General features: G+C 39.3%; 6 protein-coding genes across 9 annotated transcripts; 2 read left to right on the forward strand and 4 right to left on the reverse strand.

The window, feature by feature from the left end:
* Nucleotides 1-430: 430 nt before the first annotated feature.
* Nucleotides 431-1,853, forward strand: LOC106318276 (trihelix transcription factor ASIL2). The gene is made up of 2 exons (XM_013756179.1): nucleotides 431-1,260; nucleotides 1,550-1,853. Exons 1-2 carry the CDS (start codon nucleotides 513-515, stop codon nucleotides 1,558-1,560), a joined length of 759 nt encoding a protein of 252 aa, XP_013611633.1. The 5' UTR covers nucleotides 431-512; the 3' UTR covers nucleotides 1,561-1,853.
* Nucleotides 1,854-1,929: 76 nt separating this feature from the next.
* LOC106318274 (sorting and assembly machinery component 50 homolog B) lies at nucleotides 1,930-4,307 on the reverse strand. The gene is made up of 4 exons (XM_013756177.1): nucleotides 3,709-4,307; nucleotides 2,976-3,461; nucleotides 2,371-2,874; nucleotides 1,930-2,275 (listed from the first exon to the last, which is right to left on the reverse strand). The coding sequence occupies exons 1-4, from the start codon at nucleotides 4,210-4,212 to the stop codon at nucleotides 2,189-2,191; spliced, it is 1,581 nt and encodes a 526-aa protein (XP_013611631.1). The 5' UTR covers nucleotides 4,213-4,307; the 3' UTR covers nucleotides 1,930-2,188.
* An 81-nt stretch (nucleotides 4,308-4,388) lies between these two features.
* LOC106318275 (probable inactive serine/threonine-protein kinase bub1) lies at nucleotides 4,389-6,580 on the forward strand. The gene is made up of 5 exons (XM_013756178.1): nucleotides 4,389-4,689; nucleotides 4,786-4,930; nucleotides 5,143-5,300; nucleotides 5,393-5,477; nucleotides 5,554-6,580. The coding sequence occupies exons 1-5, from the start codon at nucleotides 4,592-4,594 to the stop codon at nucleotides 6,394-6,396; spliced, it is 1,329 nt and encodes a 442-aa protein (XP_013611632.1). The 5' UTR covers nucleotides 4,389-4,591; the 3' UTR covers nucleotides 6,397-6,580.
* Nucleotides 6,581-6,698: 118 nt separating this feature from the next.
* LOC106318277 (non-classical arabinogalactan protein 30) lies at nucleotides 6,699-7,426 on the reverse strand. Its single transcript, XM_013756180.1, has one exon. The coding sequence runs from the start codon at nucleotides 7,397-7,399 to the stop codon at nucleotides 6,842-6,844; it is 558 nt and encodes a 185-aa protein (XP_013611634.1). The 5' UTR covers nucleotides 7,400-7,426; the 3' UTR covers nucleotides 6,699-6,841.
* A 333-nt stretch (nucleotides 7,427-7,759) lies between these two features.
* On the reverse strand, nucleotides 7,760-12,182 carry LOC106316682 (sister chromatid cohesion 1 protein 1). Of its 4 annotated transcripts, none has more exons than XM_013754570.1 (19): nucleotides 12,095-12,182; nucleotides 11,831-11,899; nucleotides 11,688-11,746; nucleotides 11,495-11,539; nucleotides 11,295-11,391; nucleotides 11,083-11,203; nucleotides 10,575-10,629; nucleotides 10,401-10,479; nucleotides 10,090-10,202; nucleotides 9,784-9,881; nucleotides 9,563-9,712; nucleotides 9,330-9,483; nucleotides 9,164-9,246; nucleotides 8,888-9,062; nucleotides 8,723-8,804; nucleotides 8,463-8,605; nucleotides 8,275-8,359; nucleotides 8,084-8,196; nucleotides 7,760-7,984 (listed from the first exon to the last, which is right to left on the reverse strand). In XM_013754570.1, the coding sequence occupies exons 1-19, from the start codon at nucleotides 12,145-12,147 to the stop codon at nucleotides 7,902-7,904; spliced, it is 1,857 nt and encodes a 618-aa protein (XP_013610024.1). In that variant the 5' UTR covers nucleotides 12,148-12,182; the 3' UTR covers nucleotides 7,760-7,901. The 4 variants fall into 4 exon arrangements, with proteins under 4 accessions (XP_013610024.1, XP_013610022.1, XP_013610021.1 ...); XM_013754568.1 differs by having other exon boundaries at nucleotides 8,888-9,065; XM_013754567.1 differs by having other exon boundaries at nucleotides 9,784-9,896.
* A 3,354-nt stretch (nucleotides 12,183-15,536) lies between these two features.
* On the reverse strand, nucleotides 15,537-18,744 carry LOC106315403 (DEAD-box ATP-dependent RNA helicase 18). The gene is given in 13 exon segments (XM_013753126.1): nucleotides 15,537-15,934; nucleotides 15,937-16,004; nucleotides 16,160-16,303; nucleotides 16,427-16,533; nucleotides 16,612-16,701; nucleotides 16,927-17,025; nucleotides 17,117-17,140; nucleotides 17,142-17,231; nucleotides 17,314-17,419; nucleotides 17,497-17,576; nucleotides 17,648-17,877; nucleotides 17,955-18,191; nucleotides 18,536-18,744. Coding segments are annotated over 11 exon segments (1,122 nt in total). The 5' UTR covers nucleotides 17,762-17,877; nucleotides 17,955-18,191; nucleotides 18,536-18,744; the 3' UTR covers nucleotides 15,537-15,734.
* Nucleotides 18,745-20,074: the final 1,330 nt, after the last annotated feature.

Genomic DNA, 20,074 nt, shown 5'->3' on the forward strand with positions numbered 1-20,074 from the left:
GATTTGAGAGAGAAAGAGTCAGAGAGAAGATGACGAACCGATGATTTTGAATTTCAGAGTGATGCTGCCGTCCGGGTTTTCTCAAACCGGTTTTCGGTTTGACCATAACATTCGGTTTGCGCGCTCGGTTTCCTGGTGATGCTAAGAAGATTGATTGTACAAAGCCACCTGAAGAGGGATGAGTGTAACTGTGACCATTGGGCCAACAACAAGGCCCACTAAGATAACTTTTCCTGTTCGATTAACATTAACCGGATTTGTTTCGGTTTAAGATAGAGAGATTTGGTTTGGTTTAACAACATTGAGAGAATAGACCGAACAGAACAGAACAGAACAGAAAAGGGCAAAGGCAAAGTCGCGTTGGGACCAAAACATAAACTTGCCCACACGGTTGCTGACGTCACCGCCGGTCATCAATGTCAGGCACACAATTATCCCAATCTCCATTCTTTTTATCGTTCGTTTGTTTCTTATCCTACTCTGTATTCTTTCTCCTCCGTTAGAAGCAAAGAATGGAGACGACGACGCCTCCTCCTCCTCCGGCAAAGCCTCAGCAACCACATTCCACTGTGTCCCATCGTCAGCGTACGGCGGGAAGAGAAGACTGGTGGACCGAAGACGCGACGGCGACGCTGCTCCAAGCGTGGGGGCATCGTTTCGTCAGACTCGATTTCGGGAATCTCCGGCAGAACGACTGGAAGGAAGTCGCCGACGCTGTGAACTCGAGTCATGGTAGCGGCCGTCCGAAGACGGACACGCAGTGCAAGAGCCGGATCGATACGTTGAAGAAGAAGTACAAAGCTGAGAAAGCCAAGCTTTCTCCGTCGGCTTGGCGCTTCTTTGACCGCCTCGACGTTTTAATCGGTCCCGTCTCGAAGAAACCTGCGGAGGAAGTTGTCAAGTCAGAGGCTTTAAAGCCTTATCTGAGTTTAACCGGAACTAAGTATAGGGAAAGCTCTCTTGAAGATGATGATGAGGAGGAAGAGGATGGTGACTGGGGCTTCGTCACTAGGAAGCATCCTCGTGTGGAAGAGGGAGATTTGAGCGAAGAGACAGCGTGTAAGGAACTAGCTAGAACGATTGTGAAGTTGGGGGAGGTTTACGAGAGAATCGAAGGTAGGAAGCAGAAGATGATGGTTGATTTGGAGAAGCAAAGAATGGAAGTTGTTAAGGAGATAGAGTTGCAAAGAATGAACATGTTGATGGAGATGCAGTTAGAGCTCGAGAAATCAAAGAACCGGAAACGTGGAGATTGTTCAGGTAAGAACATAACTCCATGTCTCTGTGTTTTATCTCTCATCAGCAAATCTCGTTGCAATTTGTGTGAAAATGTCATGTTCTGTAATCAGACATCTTGTAGAGCTCGTGGCTTGCAGTTGGGTAATAACTTTGTGTTCAAGTGTCTTAAGCAACCAAAAGTTCATTGCTGTAGATAATTTAAAGAAGCTTAAAACTTACATGATCAATAAATACCAAATGAATCAATCAATGTGCTTCTATTATTCTGACAACACACTTACTGAAGTTTGAACTGTTTATTATTGTACAGGCAAGAAATAGTGTGGTGAAGCAAGGAAGATGTACTTAACTCTGCTGAAGCTCTTTGCAAATTGGAGGGGCGCCTGTTAGTATTGGTAATCTGTAGGATAGTAAGTTACATAACTCTTTAGGAAGCCTTTTTGTCTTACCCTCTAGCACCTTAAGGTATATTGTTGTGATTGAGCAGATCACCCTTACCTTCTAGCCCTTTTGTGAAGTTGTCACTAGTGTATGTAGTATGAATTATGACCAATGGTTTTCGACCTTGTGAAATTGAAGACCAACTGATCCTGAAAGCCTCTTCATTGCCTTCATCTAATGTTTTCCTTGGTCATAAAATGCGATGAGAAAGCGGAAGTTTTAGCACTTCTCGATCTTAAAACGTTGCGGTTGCTCTAGAAAACATATGAGCTTAATTGTTAGTGTTCCAATTGTGTCACCATAATGAAACAAAATGCAACATGTCAACTCTAGTCGAAACGCTTCTTATTCAAAGACGCATGGAAACAATAATTCCGGTTCAGGTAAAAGTTTTGTCAAGAAATTTCCAAACCGACCAAAACCGACTTCTTTCTTCTTCCAGCTTCAATTCCAAACAACGAACAAGACACTTGGAGCAGCCACGGCTATGAAATCATCAAAGTTGCCATTAAGATGATGGTGTTGAGAATGTCAGGAAAAACCCAGATTTTGCTCTATCGTGTTCTTGTTTCTTCACTATGTGGCAGTAGTTAAGCTGCCATAAGAAATAACATATACCAAAAGTGGAAGTCAATCTCTGTTTAAAGGGCTTAATTAATGATTCTTGATGAGAAGATATTAGTAACTAACCTCCATGCGAAATAGACTAGTTGGTAACACGATCCCCGCACCTACTGAGCTTCTGAACGTCTCCATGAACTTGGGAGCAGTGAAATAACGATACTTGTTCCCTGATAACTCCGCCATATTCCCAGCACATGCAAACACATGCCCGTGGATTCCTCTCTCCCTAAACCATCTCAACGGGAAATCAAAAGAAAGATCCGCAAATGCAGTCACCGCAACATCACCTCCCACAAAATCCCGCTCGTATGCGTCACCACTCTTATCGTCTTCTGCTTCCCTCCTTGGCTCGTTAGGACCTAGTCCCCTGGTCTTGAATCCCCACAACGCAGATGGTCCTCCCAAAGAACACACAGGTGATATGTTCCCACCCAAGAAGAACCTCTCTGACACAGAAGAAGCTCTGCTCTTGTATCCGCTTCCCCATGGAAATGTGATTCCCCCGGATACACCAAAGTTCAGAGCAGAACGGTAAAAACCGAGTGGAACTGCATATTTAAGATCAATTTCCTGACAAGGGGTACAAAACGCATATCTTATCAATCAAAGGGCTAATCAATCTTTCCATTTACAGTCACAAAATAGCAAAAAGGATGTTCAGAATCACAAACCTGACGCAAGAACCGAAGTGTACGACTATCAGGCACAAGACCACCAATTTGAGAAGTGGAGACGAAAGAGTATCCTCTTGTTGGCCTCAAGGACGAGTTTCTCTCGTCAACTTTGAAAGTGTACTTCAGATCAGACACCAAACTATGCCCAATCTGTCTCCTTATTGTTCTAGACGCCATTTGCGTCGGGTCAATCAAGTTACGCCACGCAAGCGTGTACCCCAGCTCATGGTTCTTGCTCAAGAGAACGCCTAGAGAAACACCAAGAGCTCGCTCTCTGTAAGAAGAAAACTTAAGCCAATCTTGCGTAGAGAGGTAAAGACGCGAGGTAAACGGAGATGGACGTCCTCTGAGCCTAGGTAGATACAACCCCAAGCCAACCTCTCCAGAGTTGTCACAGCCATAAGCAAGAGAGCTGTCCCAGATATCTCCATGGCCGAAAATGTTCTTGTACTTCAATGAGCCTTCAAGGGTTGATGACCTAGCCTACAAAATAACATCACACTCATGGATTCACATAAGGCCAAAGACTCAATAACACAATCAATTCAAGAAAATGAGACCTAGCCTCAAAGAACATCATATGGATTCACATAAGGCCAAAGACTCAATAACACAATCCATTCAAGAAAACGATGACCTAGCCTACAAAGAGACATCACACTCATGGATTCACCTAAGGCCAAAGACTCAATAACACGAATCTATCGAAGAAAACGATGAAGCTGATTACCTGTGATTTCGTGGAGGTTACGATTTCAGCTGCGAGAGGGGATTGGCTCTCGACGACTTTCACCACCACATTGGTGGTATCGGGAAGCTCGGGAGGACCAGCGTCGAGCGTAATCTTGACCGAATCGAAGATATCGAGCGCTCGGAGATTGAAATTGGCGACGTTAGCAGCTTCGAGAAGCTCCTGCAACGTGGTGGCTTGCCTCACGCCTTCCACCTCGGCTTCGATCACGTGGTCCTTGGTCTTCTCGTTTCCCTTGACGATCACGTCGTGGACGCGAACCGGAACCGGAGCCACTCCCATGCGACGGAAGAGATTCTGCGCGTTGGCTCGACTCGCGGCGGCATCCTCTCGCGTTTGGGGTTTCGACGCGGTAGCTTCGTCGTCATCGTCTTCTCCCTCGTAGTCATCTTCTTCTTCGATGTCTTCGAGTTCTTCTTCTCTTACTTCACCTTCATCGGGGGTGGTGAGATTCGGGTCGGGTTTATCCGCCGGATTCGCCATGAGAAGAATAAGAAATCAACTGTGAGAGAGAGAGGAGAGCTCTCGGCAAATCGGCGAATCAATTTGACGGCGTCCCAAAAAAATAGTGAATCCCTTGCTTAGCCGGTTAGCTGATTATTCCGGTTAGGGGTTTGGCCCGGTTAGTTGATTAGGCTTACAGAAGAACACAGCAAAGCCTCTTTCTGGATCAAGAGTGAAATTAAAATCCCTATATTGGGCCCATTAGATAATTAGGCCCGTTTGGTGAGTAAAGAACACAGCGAAGCCTCTTTCTGAATCAGAAGTAAAACAAAAAGGTGGAATCTTTTCAAAATTCATATCCCCTCTCTAGCCTCGCTTCTTCGCTTTCTTCAATTCGAGAGGAAGTGAGCACACAACAATGGCGAAGAACGAGAACGGCTACGAGAGCTTGCTAGCTTCACTGATCGTCGACATCAAGTCATACTCCGGAAAAGACCATCTTCTTCCCTGGATCCGGTAATCGAATCTCTTCTCTGTTCTTACACTCTGTGTCTGAAAAGCATCCAAATAAACCTAATTAGTTTTGTATTGATGGGTGAATCTCTGAAACAGAGGTATTAAGAAGATGAAAGAGAGCTTGCCGTCTCAGATACTGAACGAGAAGCTGCCTCGGTTTCTCCAGAAATGTGCACAGTCATTTGAGTCTGATAAGAGATATAGGAACGATTCTCGGTATATTCGTGTTTGGTTGCAGCTGGTAATCAACATTTATCCACATTGATTTGTCACTTATTTGACTTGCTTGAAACATATGGATAATCACATTACTAACCTGGCTTGTAAAAATCAAAGCTTTAAAAGGATTAGGACCTATATATGCCTTTTTTTTTTACTTTGGGAAGCAACTAAATGAGAATTAATTTGGATTTGGATTGTTTGGAGTTGTAGTCTGAATGATTTTGTGGGTAGATGGACTTTGTAGATGATCCAAAAGCTTTGTTAAGGAGTATGGAAGCAAACAGTGTAGGGACCAAGAGGTCTTTGTTCTACCAGGCGTATGCTCTCCATTATGAAAAGTTGAAGAGGTTCGAGGATGCTGAGAAAATGTACCGTCTTGGTGTCCAAAAGTAAGTACCCTTTGTAGTGTTTGGGATGCTTAAGATGAGTGAACCTCTCTATTAGTTTATAAAGGCATGACTAAGATTGATTAACTTTGTAGCCTTGCAGAACCCATGGATGAGTTACAGAAATCTTACTTGCAATTCCTTAGTCGCATGGAGAGGCACAAAAGGAAAAAGACACAGGTACCATTGTTTTGATTGTTCCGCTTGTGTAATCAAATCTTTGCATGTTCTCTCAACTTGTGTTTCCTCTCTGCAGCGTCAAGAGCTAAAAGTGTCTGAAAAGCACCAGAAGGCTGAGAGGTCACAGAAGGAGCCTAGACTGGCCATCAGTGATGAAACGCCAGTGTTGAACTTTGTTGATAAAGAAGCAGAAAATGCTTGCCATCACGGTTTGGTGGATCCCACGATAAACATGAAAGAAGCCATGAACGCAATCAACAACATGTTCAAAGAGCCTATCGAAACTGCTCCGCTTCAGAGAAGCCAAGACAAAGAGAATCAAGGCGGATTTGAAGTTTTCGTGGATGAGAATCAAGGCTCCTTTGAGATCTTCGTTGATGATGAAAACGATGATGAGACTACGGATGACAACGATGAGTCCGGAAAAGGTTTTGTCTTCCTCCAGCCAAGAGACCATTCACCTGAAAGCTCTGGAGAAGCAGACAGAAACAACAGTCCTCCTCGAGCTAGGTTCAGAGAAGACACAGTTGTTCGCAGGTTTGTTGGTTCAGCCATCTCAGAAGAGCCAGCTGTTGAAAACGTCTGCCACCATGGCCTTGTGGACCCTACGGTCAACTTAAAGGAAGCTATGGAGGATATAAACAACATGTTTGGCGAACCGATAGATTTTGTTAGACCCAACCGCTCTAAAAACAAGGAAAAAGCAGTAGTACAAGAGAAGAAACCAGATGCTGCTGCAGGTTTCTCAATACTTGAGGATGATGATGATGAAGCTGAGGAACACAAAGGTACAAGCCAAAAGCTGACTGAGATATCGCCTGGAAAAGCAAACGAGCGTGATCTGTTTGAGCCAACAGTGTGCACAAAAGTAGCTTTGGATGAGATCAACAAACTGTTTGCAATGCCAATGGACTTCTAAGGAACAAGGTACTCTATGTTTACTCTCATAGAGGCAATGTCTGGGGTTTGCGTTCTTGCTTTAATATACTTCTCTGTTGTGTAATGGTGAGAACCATTTGTTGTTGTTGTTTTACCTATGTTTGTCTTAAATTGAAGAAATGTTTTATTTTTTCAAAAAAAAAAATATTGTTAGTGCATGATCTTACACTCAGTTACACCGCCTGATGTTCTTGCTTAATAATTTTTTTTGTAAGGTTTATTACAATCTTGTTGATATGACTGACCGATGATTTAATTGATCTTGAACTGAGTATGCTCGATTCAAAGGAGTCACAAGAGTCCCATTACAATATTACACAACGCATAACTCATCTTACAAACAATTGGCAAACCATTAAAAAAGGGAAACATTTTTCTTTATATAATTAGTATATTATGATGATCTTCAAAAACGCAAACTCGAATCAGTAAGTAGGAGGTGGTGCAGTAGTAGCGGGACAATGGTCAGGACGGAAAGCCAATGGACCAGCGGCGTAAACCACAGCCTCATAGTTCTTCCACTTGAGCCTCTTCTCTTCATAACGTAGGGAAGCACCGTCCAGAGCATTGTTAATGTTGGAGAAGAGATTGCAGTCCTCGCGAGGAGAAGAGACGAGCTTGGCACGGCAAGCGTGAAGAGGATGGTCCAAGAAATGTGGAGTCATCTTCAAACCTTTGAGCTCACCGTAGAAGTGACCGTACGAATCAGTTTGAAAGACTTTGTAGAAGCTCACTTGCTGCCTGTGGTTCTTGCAGATGATGCTGATTTTGGCTCCGGCTATGGCTTCTGCTCCGGCCAAGGACCATGATCCGTATTTGTCGCAGGATTGGCAGTACACCATTCCTTCTACCGCCGCTTCCACGGTTTTCACGGTGGGGTATACGGTGGTTGGAGGAGGAGTAGGAGGAGAGTAACCATTGGCCAAAGTCGCCGATGCAATCAGAATGACGAGAACGGAGAAGGACAAGGCTCGTGCGTCCATGTTTCTGGTCTCTTGGAAAAGGTAATATGTATCCTCTGTTTCTTGTGATTCAGGGGAGAGAAATGCACGTATATATATATAGAAAGATATAGAGACTGGTGTTTTTTATAATTATTTGTGTAATTAATTAACAAAAAAAATTGTAAGCCGACATTGTATTAGACGTGAGTGCAACTAATTGAGGAGATTGCATGTCTTGTAATGAAATGGGGGCAATGCGGCTTCGTACGTGACTGCCATTATCTTTGTCAACGGTGTATAAATTAAAGTATTAATTCGCCTAATCTCTATTCCCTATCTTCTTAATAGAGACCTCATTGATATATAAACCGGGAAAGAAAAATGAACTAACCAGGGAAAAAGTCTTATAAAATTAATTAGATTATGTCTCATGAAAAGTATTAAGCCGTTATAATTTTTGAAGTCTATGGGACTCTCTCTCTGCTTAAATATGAAAAGCAAAACAACTAAATAACCTTTTATCTCAAGTATCAAAGCCTGCTTACATATTGGGTCCTCGTGCTATGAGAATGTCCCCATAAGGCTGTGTTTGCTCCACCTTTATGACTCCGCGAGTGGCTAGCACTGGAAACATAACACCATTTATAACTCAGCTGAACTTTCAGGGATGCGTGCCAGGTTTTAAATTATGTAACTAGAATGGAAGTTGTATATATATAGTACCACAGGATTGGTAGAAGAGTTGAGCTGCAGCGTTTCTTTTCATTCCAACAGCGAGCTTGTTAAGAGATTCCACTTGAGGAGCTCCAGGTGTTTCAAAGTGCGTCTTGAGGTGGCTGTGTTTGGTATTTATACATCTCATCACCATTGTCATTGAATATATAGATTTTTCAATTAATACTGAATCTCTTTACCTTTTGATGCTATCAGTTATCTTCTCGTCTGTGTGAGTGGTCACTGGCTTTTGAGTTTGTGTAGGTCCAGTCTCAGCTAGTACTTCTGCGAAAGAGATTATATAGAGAGAAGCCAAGTCAAGATTTTATAGTTTGATGTTTTTTGAAGGCTGTACGATCAAGAGACAATGGGGAAAAACGCATTTTACCGTTATCAGCTGTGAAGCCCCCCTTTTCAGGTAACATTGAAAACTCAAAGTCATAAGCACGGTGCTCCCACGTCCTGTCTTCCGCTACTGGTTCAAGTCCTCTTCTTGGTGAGGAATGTTGCCTTTTTCTGGTGAGCCTGCGACTGTTTCAGAAACCGGAAGAAGAATTAATTAGTGATCCTCTTCCTATATTGCAAAACCTGTTTGTGGCCGCTACTGGATTTAGTATCAGAAAGGAAAGCATAGATGTTGTTCTTGACCTGTTAGAGTTGATTTCTATGTTAATGGAAGCTGCCCCACGTGCGGATGGTGTGCTGCTAGGCATGGATCTCACGTCATCTCCTGGAGTTTCCAAGGAAAACAAATAAAAAAACGTTACAATACCAAGCTATGATGACTGATTAAAAAAAGGAGAAGCTTTTAACCAGAATATAATGGTGTAACGCTAATATCAGCAGCAGCCTGGCGGTTATTATTCTCAGCGCTTGCTCGAGATTTAGCCATCAGGCCTTCTATTGAACCATCTTTCTCAGCAAGAACGTTCCGAAGTCTTTCTGCGGGACTACCAAGATTTTGGAAGCTTGTCTCAGTGCCGTGATGCTGCTGCATACATCAACACACAGTAAGAGAGGATATGATATTGTGCCTTTCTTTTATTGTTACTTAGCTTTTTCAGGAAATGATATGCTTCAACGCCTTACATGGTCTGTTTGATGGTGGTCTTGCATTCTCTCCTGGACAAACCCTGGAGATTGTTCACCGGAGAGATCAGGGCGTCCAGTTTCTGCATTGGCACTACCAAATGTCAGAAGCGTTTCAACAAGGAGAAAACAATAGAGCAACAATTATGGATAGAGAGAGAGAGACCAGATGTAGTGGCTTGAAGAGGGTGAGTGCATTTTGACCAAAGCTCCATGAGCTGAGGTGGGTAAGAACCGTCCACATGCTCTTGAAAGAGTTGTGTAAGTGGCATCTTCATACGTTTAGTAACCTCAAAACTTGGGCTGGCGGGTCCTCGAGCCTACAAAATAAAATGTAGATGTTAGGCTAACATGAGCATCACTTATTAAACTAAAGGCCAAGGCGTCACTAGTTTGTACCTTTCTCTTTTTTCCCCTCAGGAGAATGTGAGAAGTATCCTGAAGCCATGACTGGTATTGATTACCAGCGATAATAGTCTGCTCATAATCCATGGCTGAAGTAGCTGCCCTTCTTGCTCTTTTTTTTGTTGGCCGTGGTATATCTTGGTCCTACATGCAGAAAAAAATCCAATTTCCATTTTTTTTTCACGAGATGGAAGTATCCTAGTGAGGGAAAATACCTCTCTGTCCGGTATGTTTTGCTCCCCCGTCTGCTCAGCAAATACATCCCTTCCGTGCTCTTGTTGCTCCTGGGGCTGAGGGCTTGTGGGATTGCCTCCTACAGATGTCAAGGCTTTTACAGAAGTACATTCCCTTATCAGATTCATGATTACTATACTAGAGGTTCGCTCAAGCCATTGTTATTGGATTCTAAACTAAGCACAATTTAAACATAGGAAGCAATTTCACCTTTGACTCAACTTCATAACCCATTCAGTAACCATATCTCGCCATTATAGAATTAAAGGAGTGGCATAACTAGTTACCTTCAGGAAAATCATGATGACGAGGTGGTGATGGGATCAGAGTTGGAGGTATTTGAGCGCCTTCTCTTGAATTAAAGTTCAACTGAGTTTCATCATCTCCTTCGATGTCAAATCTGAGAGGCCATCACAAAGCAAAAAGGAAAATTTAAAACAGAAATGAACATATAATCACTAACTTTCTGCTGCAACATGGATAAACGAAAATACAGAAATATTGGAACGCTACAAACCTCTAACTTCAACAAATTGTGGAGCTGGTATAATATCTGTGAATCAAAGAACAAAGGTAGACAGTGGGATTGAAAACTAACCTTTCAAAGCGATCATACGTCTCAGTGTTAGTCTGGTATGAAGCATGATACTCGAAGAGTGTGATATTCTCGGCAGCAGCTGAGAACGTTACAGAAATTGAAAAACGAATTCACTTAATAAGTTAAAACCCATGTCGTATATTCATGAAAGCTACTAGGTCTCAGGATACAAACCTTGATGGAGATCCTCTTGCTCGGGGATATCGTTGACATTGGGTTCATCTAACCTCTGCAAAGAGATAAAGCCACACAATGGATAAGCTAAACTGAAGATGCACATGAATATTCATCGGTTAACAAGAAGATGAACACTACGATCTATTCCCACTATCAGTTACATTTTGTGTGTATCCTTTTCCACAATCCATAGGTTTGCAATCACGTTTCACAAAGAATTTTCCACTGAAGAACTCATGCGGGGTCTAGAATGAGGCAACTAAATAGTATCACATGAATGAGTTAGACCAAGTCTTCAGAGATGCACTTTATGCGCCAACTTATATTTTCTCCATATAATGAATAATGACCCAAAAAGAGTTCTTTTTTATATCTTCATAGCTCAATCTTTTATAAGGGAGTATATATTGATAATGATTGAGAGAGAGAGAGACGTAAAAGGAAAATAAACAGCCACAATCATCTAAATCTCGGAGAGACAAAGGGAATGGGGTTTATAGTTTACCATGGAGATGTAAGACTGCTGAAAGTCCATGAAATTGGGGAATTTGGGTAACTGACTACGAGTCTGTTCGAAATCCCCAAAATCAGCTTCGTCCTTCTCAGGTAACGTAACAGCCTCTTTCCTGCGAACAAAAAGACTCGATCATTTTCTTCAGATTCCTTCAATTGCATAACGAAGGCAAAAGGAAGAAGTAGAAGAGAAATAAGAATGACCTGGCGTGGGTTCGTCCTTTAGGTAGTAAAGTAGGATCCGGAACAGCTTTTGTGCGCCAAGCTCCATTAATTTCTACCAGAAGGCGAGTGACGTCATCTGAAAAATCAATGGGAAAGCCCAGCAAAAATCAATACGAGAGGAGAAACTAATAACAATAATAAAAGTGTGATCGAGAAAATGATCGAATCCGAAAATTTACCGAATAGGAGCTTTACTTTCCTCTCGTAAACGATCACAACCCCACCTAGCGAAGAAACAAGAAGACACTGAGATGAGAATCATCAAACCCAGAATACGAATAACAGAAAAAAAAAAAAAAAAAAAAAAAAAAAAAAAAAAAAAAAAAAAAAAAAAAAAAAAAAAAAAGTCCGATGAGCGTAGTTTGTTAGTACCCATCAAAATCCCAGAAAGACGAAGAGCCATCGGAACCGACGGGTTGAGAATCTCTTCGCTGTGAGCAACAACAAAAAAACAAATCAACGCTTTCGTCTTCATGGATTAAACATAAAATAGACGAACAGAGATCATCGCTCACCAGATTTGGATGATGTCGAGCTTGTTCAGCTTCTTCCGATTGATCTTCGCGTGCAACGTGGCAGCCATCCTTGAAGGAATCGCACACCATAAACAAACAAAAACAGAGGTCACTGATGAACAGCGAGATCAAACAATGGAAACGAGAGAAGCGATTCGAAGCATGAACAAACGCTTGATCGGGACGAAGAAGCTCCCATCCCATGGCGATTTTTTTTTTTTTAAAAAACAAAAATATTTCACAGATAGAGCTTGTGTGACTCACCATATCTGACCTAACGGAGCTTTTCGAGCTAGAAGCTGATGAGAGTAAAACATCCTTCTTCACCTCACGAGAATACTCCAACCCAGAAACAGAGAGAATCGAGTCGTAAAAAAAAAAAAAAAGAAGAAGAATCTGCGTTTATAAATGTGTAAAGAGCTGTACGTGTATATTTATGAATCCGCCATGAGAGAGCATAAGAAGGGGAAAAAGCTCACAGTGATCAGGAGGGAGAGGGAGCATGTACGGAGCATTGCTAACAATACGGCGCTGTGAGGAAAGTATCGCTATTAACCCTCTCGTGTTTTGACACGTATGAAGCATGTAAATGACCGCATGTGACGCTAGAGGAAATGGAATTCGGTTAACCGTAGCTGGACCCCACACTGTCACTATCAAGCTCTGCAGCCTCAAGGCCCCAATTTGCTCTACACTGCCTCCCGTTCTACGATGCGAAAAACTACACGTAGTTTATTCTAGGAAAAAGAAACGGAGGAGTCGAGCTTTACCTCTCTCCGTAGCTTTGCATCGGAAAATCAAATGCGCGGAAGATTATCATGTCGGGGATAAACCAAAACGGCGCCGTTAAGGTCTTTAAATCGGCTTTGACTTCTCTCCGGTCACCGGACAAACCCTAGGAGTAGTGCTCTCATATCCTCCTCCGCCATTCATTCGGCAACACCATCAATGGACATTCTTTAACAGCCCCTTACACTCCTCCTTCCGATTGACAATTGCACATCGCCATTCGCCGCAGTGGCTTGACCTAGGCGACGCCTCGAGCGACTATCAGTACGTTCGAATTTCCCGCTTCATTTTTCTGATTTTGGACAGAAGAAACCTAGAGCCCATTATATAATGGGCCCGTAATGCAATTTTGTAAAACCTGTTAGTTAAGACCGTTGATATTATTTAGATCATATCTTGACCGTCTGTTGCTGAGAGGGCATTTTACCTGATACCCCAACCTGTATCCGAACCAATCCGAATCGAAATTCGAACCGAAGTAGCAAAATATCCGAACAAACATTAAATTAAAAGAGATTGGATATCTGAACCCGAACAAGTAATATCTGAATCCGAATGGATATCCAAAGATAACCGACCATATGTATTATTAACCTTATATTTCTAGTTTATATCTCTAATTTTATTTAAAATATTTATATTGATACTACACATACTTTAAGTTCATACTAGATTTTGATCCGCACGACCGTGCGGGTTTTCTTTAATATTAAAATATTTTAGGTTATGCAATAAAATATGTTAATAAATTAATATAATTTGGTGTTATATATTATCTAATTTTATAATAATATTTGTGTGGCGTATAATTTTACTACTATAAAATTTATAAATTTTGTATTTTTGTAAAAAAAAATTATTTTGAAAAAAATATTATGTAACAATACTAATTTACATAAATTTTGTTTTATTTCTAAATTTGAAATATATGTGAAAATTAAATTAAGTCGAACCTACATAATAGAGAATTTGGTGTATAGTGATTAATTAAACCAATTTAGTATAGATACTTAAATAATAAACCGAATTGGTTTTTAATTCAAGTGAATATACATACGTTAATAATAGCAGACAAAAATCTTGTATATACAATATAAATTAAGATCAAATGTTTCATCTATGGAGGGAAGTGTAAATTAATTGTATTACATGGTAAAAGCATTTAAAGTTATGAATTCCAAGTGATATAAATTAAAAAAAATAACATTTGAAATAAGTCATCATTTATGTGCTAAATTGATAAAATATTTTATTTTTAAATTAGAAATAGAAATGAATATTTCTTTTTAAAAACATCTTTTAAAATATTTCTTAAATTTAATTTTGAAAATTAATTCAATTTAAAATTATTATTTTCATTAAAATATTATTAAAAGTATTTTATATAATTATTAATATTTGTTTTCAATTAAAACCAAACTAAAATTTAGTTTCTAATTATAATTTATGATAATTAAAATTTTAATTAACTAATTCCGAAAATATATTTTAAAAAGATTCTAAAAGATATTTGAAAGATTTTGTTAGACATTTCTTTAAGATATTTATTATTATTTCAAATAATATAAAGATATTAAAAGATATTATAATTATGTTATGTAAAATTTAATAAATTTTCTAATGATGGTCTAAATAAAAGAATTACACATGAAAAAAATCATGACTTCTATTTCAATAGTATAGATTAAAGATTAAATGTAACATAATTTTCTAGTACGTTAGGTCCATTTTTAAAAAAATCACACATGAATCAAGGTTATGACTTCTGTTTTAATATATAAGATAAGATAGATTAGAGATTAAATGTAACATGACTTTCTACTAATAGGTCCGTTAGGTCCATTTTTTTAAAAAATCACACATGAATCAAAGTTATGACTTCTGTTTTAATATATAAGATAATAAACATATAATTACGGAGGAAATAATTTGCTACTCAATTAAAATGCATGTCAAGTTTTTTGTTTCAAGAATTACTTCTAAAATTTAAAAACAATAATCAAATTTGTGTCTTTTAAGTTTTAAAATATTATATCCAAATCTATTAATCATTTAATCTATTAAAAAATTAAAAATCAGTTAAGTGAAAGTTATATTTTTAAGTACAAGAAACTTGAAAAATGAAATTTTAATTTTTTTTCTCGTACTCGCCTTAAACTCTCTATTTGACTCGTGCCCGCCTCGAAAATTCAAGTATTCGTTTTTGTCAAAGCAAGTAACAAGTCAACAATTTTCATTACTTGCAAAACCAAGTTAAGTATCAAGCATCATTACTATTTTTAGTACTTGACTCGTTACTTGCCCAATTACTTGCTCCATTACTTTTAGTATTTGTTACATGATCTATTAAATACTTGTTCATATTTGTTTTTTCTTTTATTTGTATTTAGGATTGGACAAAAATACTTATTACTCTTCTTATACTTGTTACTTGTTTTGTATCCGTCTTGATTTTTAAATATTGGCCGTCATCTAGTTAAGTATTAAATAGTAACAAGTATTAGAAATTTAGCTATACGGCTTGTTATTACTTGTTTATAAAAGACATGTTTGTCATCATGAAAAATATACAGTGCTTATATATCGAAATATTTACATTTTTTATTTGTTTTTTTACTATATGAACAAATATTTCGTTTAAAGTAATTCACATGTTATTTTAAGTAAAGAATAATCAGAACAAACTTTCATGCCTATTTTTAATAGAATATTATTTAGTAAGTATTTCTTTAATACTCAAAAAAAAATCGTAAATAAATCACAAGTACTCGTAAATAGTTCAAAGTGCTCGTAAATAGCAAGTAATAAAATGGGGCAAGTAACTTGCAAGTAATTCATTTTTGATCAAGTACTCGAAATAGCAAGTACTCGTTTTTAACAAGTCAAGTACAAGGCGAAAATTTTATTACTCGTACAAAGCAAGTTAAGTAGCAAGTACACTCTGCCTTGTGCCCAGCCCTAGAGCTGATCACAACCAAATATGAATGAAAATCAAGATGTAAACTTTCTTCTTATATAAGAGATGCTTGTACAACTATTAATTATGTCCTGAAACCCCAAAAAAAAAAAAGAGATGTTTTGCAAAATTGAAAAGGTTTGTTTCTTCTCGTGAGATTTAAAAGTTATCAGCTCCTGTAAGTTTAGCAAAATCATCTTCTTCAACTGAACCTTTCTTCAGTTTTTTCAGTAACCGGTAATCTCGAGCCATCTCTTCTTCATCTTCAGCTGTTTGGATGGTTTGTCTCTGTTTCCCTGTTAACTTCCTTTTGTTAGAATATGTGGTAGCAGGAGAAGCAGCAACCGCCTTTTTCGAGTTTTCTCTTCTCGCGGTTTCTCTTTCTCTGCTTGTAACTTTTGCTTTCTTTGTTTCTCCAGAGACTTGTCCCTGCGTTTTATTCAAAAAAAAAAAAAAAACAATTCAGAGTTAACACTCTCAGAGAAATACTACACCTAAGGACTAAGGAGGGACAAAGACCAAAACCTAGTCGTTGCAAGTATAGAGAGATATGTAATAGAAGCTGGAAAAAGAGAGAAACTTACTTGAATTTTATGTCTTCAAAATTGACGCCTTCAACGGGTGTGAAACCCTCACTGGAAAGTCTGCCTTGTTTCACTTCAGACACTGAAGGAAAACGCAAGAGTCCATATCCCATGGCTAGCTTTCCTATTTCAAGGCTTTTCCATCTGTAAGTTAGGAGAAAAGAGACAGAAACTTTATAGCTACGAAACTCAGAGAGAGAGAGAGAGAGAGAGAGGGAGAAAGAAAATATTTGCAAATAACAAAACTATTAAAGCATTATTATGAACCTGAAAATGTAAGAGCAGTGATGCAACTTATAAGCACAGACAAAGGAAACAAGTGCCTCTACTCCCTTGTCCAACACTGCCCGGTCCTTCATGGCTAGTGAACGTATCTGAATAACATTGTAGCAATTACTCAAACACTTATGACAACCAGAGACCGAAAGAGAGATGCGTGGGAGTTTTCTTACAAACGGGATGACATCGGATGCTTCCTGGTAGCATTTTTTCTCTTGAAAAGAGACTCCTTTTCTCCGCAAAAACTCTACATAGTCTTCTTCCTACACACACATGCAAGTACTTTTCTTATTCTGCTATGTAACTATGGAGACCATCAGGCACAAGAGAACATAAAGGCAGGGCGGTACGGAGCATAGGCAAAGGAACCGACGCTTAGGACATCATAATTTTAGTTGTATATAGGGCGTTATAAGTGATCTTGGGGCATCAAATTTTTTTTTGAAAATGTTGGACCGGCACTGAATTAAAGGTGGTTAAAGCTAAACCTCAGGCAGTAGAAAAACTATGGACCTCCCTTCTTTTCCCAATCTTGCAGTTCTGCCAACCCTATGGTTGAACATTCTTGGGTCTTGTGGGGGATCATACTGCATGAACATGACAAATTTCGAACCTGTGAAACCTAAATACTGCAATATACATATGGCACAAAATGGAAACAAGCATCGTTCAATATACCTGAACTACGTAATCAATGCCTGAAAATGTCAAGTCCACGTGCAGCGACATCAGTGCACAAAAGGACACCGCTTGATGCTTTAGTAAACGAAGCCAACGCCTTGTCTCTTGCACTCTAACGTGTAGAAATATATTCAATGAAGGAAATGTGCCAGAGAAATGAGATAGAAAATTACAATATATTAACGTTAGCTTACCTGTTTCTTATCCCCATGGATAGGAATTAAGGAAATGGACTTCAGGGCAGGGATTTTTGAAAGAACGAGTCCCCAGTAGTCAACAGAAGCACAAGTCATGAAGTATCTGCAGCAGAGATACTTGAATCTATCTATAAGGATGTTTCATTTTATAAGTCTGTGTGAAATGTTTTTTAAACTTACACTATAAGCTTTTTGTTTTTGTTCTTGATGAGGAGATCCACTAGCTGTGATGATTTCTTATCTGCCTCGCATACCAAATACTGCAGAGACAATGGAGAAATAAAAACCTCTTAAAGTATGAAAATGGCAATGCAGAGGGATGTAATTATACCTCTAGGTGCAGACCAGAAGGTATTTTCGAGTTTATCAATTGATTTGATGATGCAGACTTTGACTCAGCTCGAACTTCAACTCTCACAGGGTTCCTAAGCCCGGCCTTGGCCATCCCCTCAACGCCTTCTGTCTGTGCAGCTGAAAAGAGACCAGTCCTACGTTGCTTTGGCAAGCGAGATATAATGCTGTTCACCTGCTTCTGGAATCTGCCTCATCTAATATAAGTATCTACATATACAAAACAGAATCACCTTATCAAACTAATTTTTCAAGTTGTTTAGACATCTTAACAACTTGAATATTACCTCAAGATTTCTGAAATCAAGAATATCCATTCGTTCCATTATATCAGATAGCCTCCCAGGCGTGCCTATCAAGACATTGCATCCTTCTTCTTCTATAGTATTCATGTCAGCTCTCACATCTCGGCCTCCAACAAGCAGCACAGACTTCACATTTGGAAGAGTCGAAACAAAGGGCTGCGCCACGTTATACATCTGCGTTGATAGCTCTCTCGTTGGCGATATAATCACCCCCATAACCTGTAAAATTTTATCTCAAGAACATGCATCAAACACCTAAACCAAAATTAAATGTTTATATGAAAACCAAATAATCCTTAAAACTATCAAAAAATCCTTAAAGAAAATTTTAACTAACTAAGATAATTAATAAAATAAACAGATAAGTAAAATATGGAGTGAATGATATTTATGCTACACTGCATCAAGTTAACAATCGGAAAAAAAAAAAAACAAAGATTGAAAATTTAACATAAAAGAAAAGACCGTCTAAAACTACAAAATCTTAAAAGAGACATGAACTACTCTTTACTGTAATAATCTAATTTCTAGATTGGTCGGAATGTTCCTGCTAATTCTCGTACCTGGTGAGGTTTCGGCGGGTACGAAGTGGAACGACGTAGAATCTCTACTAGGGGGAGGACGAAAGCTAGGGTTTTTCCGGAACCGGTGGCGGCGTCGACGGCGACATCCTTATGGCTGCAGAGCAAAGGGATCGTCGCGGCCTGAACCGGAGTGCAGAACTCGAAACTGTTAGAAATTAATGAAGATAGTGAAGAAGAAGAGACAAGAAAGAAACACAGAGTAACAAAGGATAATCTTATTCGTTTAATTGATTTGCACATCTCATATATATAGTCGTTACAAGTATGCTAAATGGTAGTGGCATTTCCATTGTCTTGAGACCTTAACCAACCATGCATGTTTGTCCTTTGTAGTGGTATCTCCATTGTCTTGAGACCTTAACCCACCATCTTGTTTCTTATTGCTTCATTTTTACACTCTCCCTCAAGCTTGACCATAGGAACTGGTCAAGCTTGGAAACCACGAAGCATTCACTCATTAAAACCTTTAGCTTGGAAAAACCTCATGGGATAAAAACCAAGCCAAGGAAAAAGAGTAGAACACTTCATGACTAAGAGGATCAGTGTGATGAAAAATCTACGAGTCCTAACTTGGAATGTATGAACTCGCAAACCTTGGTGCTTGCAGCCTTGGTGAAGATATCAGCTAGTTGATCCTCACTTCTTGTATAGCAGGGTAAGATGACCCTTTGTTCCACTGCTTGTCTAACTTTATGACAATCCACCTCAATGTGTTTAGTCCTCTCATGGAACACACTGTTGGAAGCTATGTGTATTGCTGCTTGATTATCACAATGCATGGTGATTGGAGTTGATGTCTCTATACCAAAGTCTTGAAGTAGGTTTCTGATCCAAATCAACTCACTAGTGAGCTTCCTCATTGCCCTATATTCAGCTTCAGCACTTGAGCATGACACTATCTTCTGTTTCTTGCTCTTCCAAGTGACAAGATTGCCTCCAATGAATGTACAATAACCGGTAGTGGATCTCCTATCCACTCTGTCTCCTGCCCAATCAGCATCACAATACCCAACTATCTCTGTATTTTTGTTGCATCCCATCCACACTCCTTGCCCTGGCGCCTCTCTTAGGTATCTTAGGATCCTTTCAACCATGTTCCAATGGTGTATCTTGGGAGCTTGCATATTCTGGCTTACTTGGTTAACTGCAAAGCATACATCAGGCCTGGTGATGGTGAGGTATATCAGCTTTCCTACCATTCTTCTATAGTGTTTAACGTCAGCATAAGGCTTATCTTCAATCTCCCCCTCACGCAACACCTTATACCCATCTTCTAGTGGAGTCTTGGCTACTCTCGCTCCAAGCTTTCATGCCTCATTCAAAAGATCAAGTGTGTACTTCCTTTGAGATAAGAAAAGCCCCTCTTTAATATCAAAAGTAGACTTAAGAAATATCAAAAGTAGACTTAAGAAATACTTTGGTTGAGATAATACCTTCCTTGTCACTTCCTGTGATGATAATATCATCTACATAAATAAGAATCACCACAATTCCTTGCTTGCTTGTGAGTGTGAAGAG

The sequence above is a fragment of the Brassica oleracea genome, chromosome C9 (assembly GCF_000695525.1).
Source record: "Brassica oleracea var. oleracea cultivar TO1000 chromosome C9, BOL, whole genome shotgun sequence".
NCBI classification, from domain to species: domain Eukaryota; kingdom Viridiplantae; phylum Streptophyta; class Magnoliopsida; order Brassicales; family Brassicaceae; genus Brassica; species Brassica oleracea.

Bases quoted from the DNA above. Each gene is read 5' to 3' on its own strand.
- LOC106318274 (XM_013756177.1), bottom strand. From the start codon at position 4,212: ATGGCGAATCCGGCGGATAAACCCGACCCGAATCTCACCACCCCCGAT. The intron at 3,462-3,708 runs GTAATCAGCTTC...GTTATTTTGTAG, and splicing joins TAACCTCCACGAAATCACAG to GCTAGGTCATCAACCCTTGA. The intron at 2,875-2,975 runs GTTTGTGATTCT...ACCCCTTGTCAG, and splicing joins CACTTCGGTTCTTGCGTCAG to GAAATTGATCTTAAATATGC.
- LOC106318276 (XM_013756179.1), top strand. From the start codon at position 513: ATGGAGACGACGACGCCTCCTCCTCCTCCGGCAAAGCCTCAGCAACCA.
- LOC106318277 (XM_013756180.1), bottom strand. From the start codon at position 7,399: ATGGACGCACGAGCCTTGTCCTTCTCCGTTCTCGTCATTCTGATTGCA.
- LOC106318275 (XM_013756178.1), top strand. From the start codon at position 4,592: ATGGCGAAGAACGAGAACGGCTACGAGAGCTTGCTAGCTTCACTGATC. The intron at 4,931-5,142 runs GTAATCAACATT...TTTTGTGGGTAG, and splicing joins TTCGTGTTTGGTTGCAGCTG to ATGGACTTTGTAGATGATCC. The intron at 5,478-5,553 runs GTACCATTGTTT...TCCTCTCTGCAG, and splicing joins ACAAAAGGAAAAAGACACAG to CGTCAAGAGCTAAAAGTGTC.
- LOC106316682 (XM_013754566.1), bottom strand. From the start codon at position 12,147: ATGTTTTACTCTCATCAGCTTCTAGCTCGAAAAGCTCCGTTAGGTCAG. The intron at 11,392-11,494 runs GTAAATTTTCGG...TTGATTTTTCAG, and splicing joins GAAAGTAAAGCTCCTATTCG to ATGACGTCACTCGCCTTCTG. The intron at 9,713-9,783 runs GTATTTTCCCTC...TTCTGCATGTAG, and splicing joins AAAACATACCGGACAGAGAG to GACCAAGATATACCACGGCC.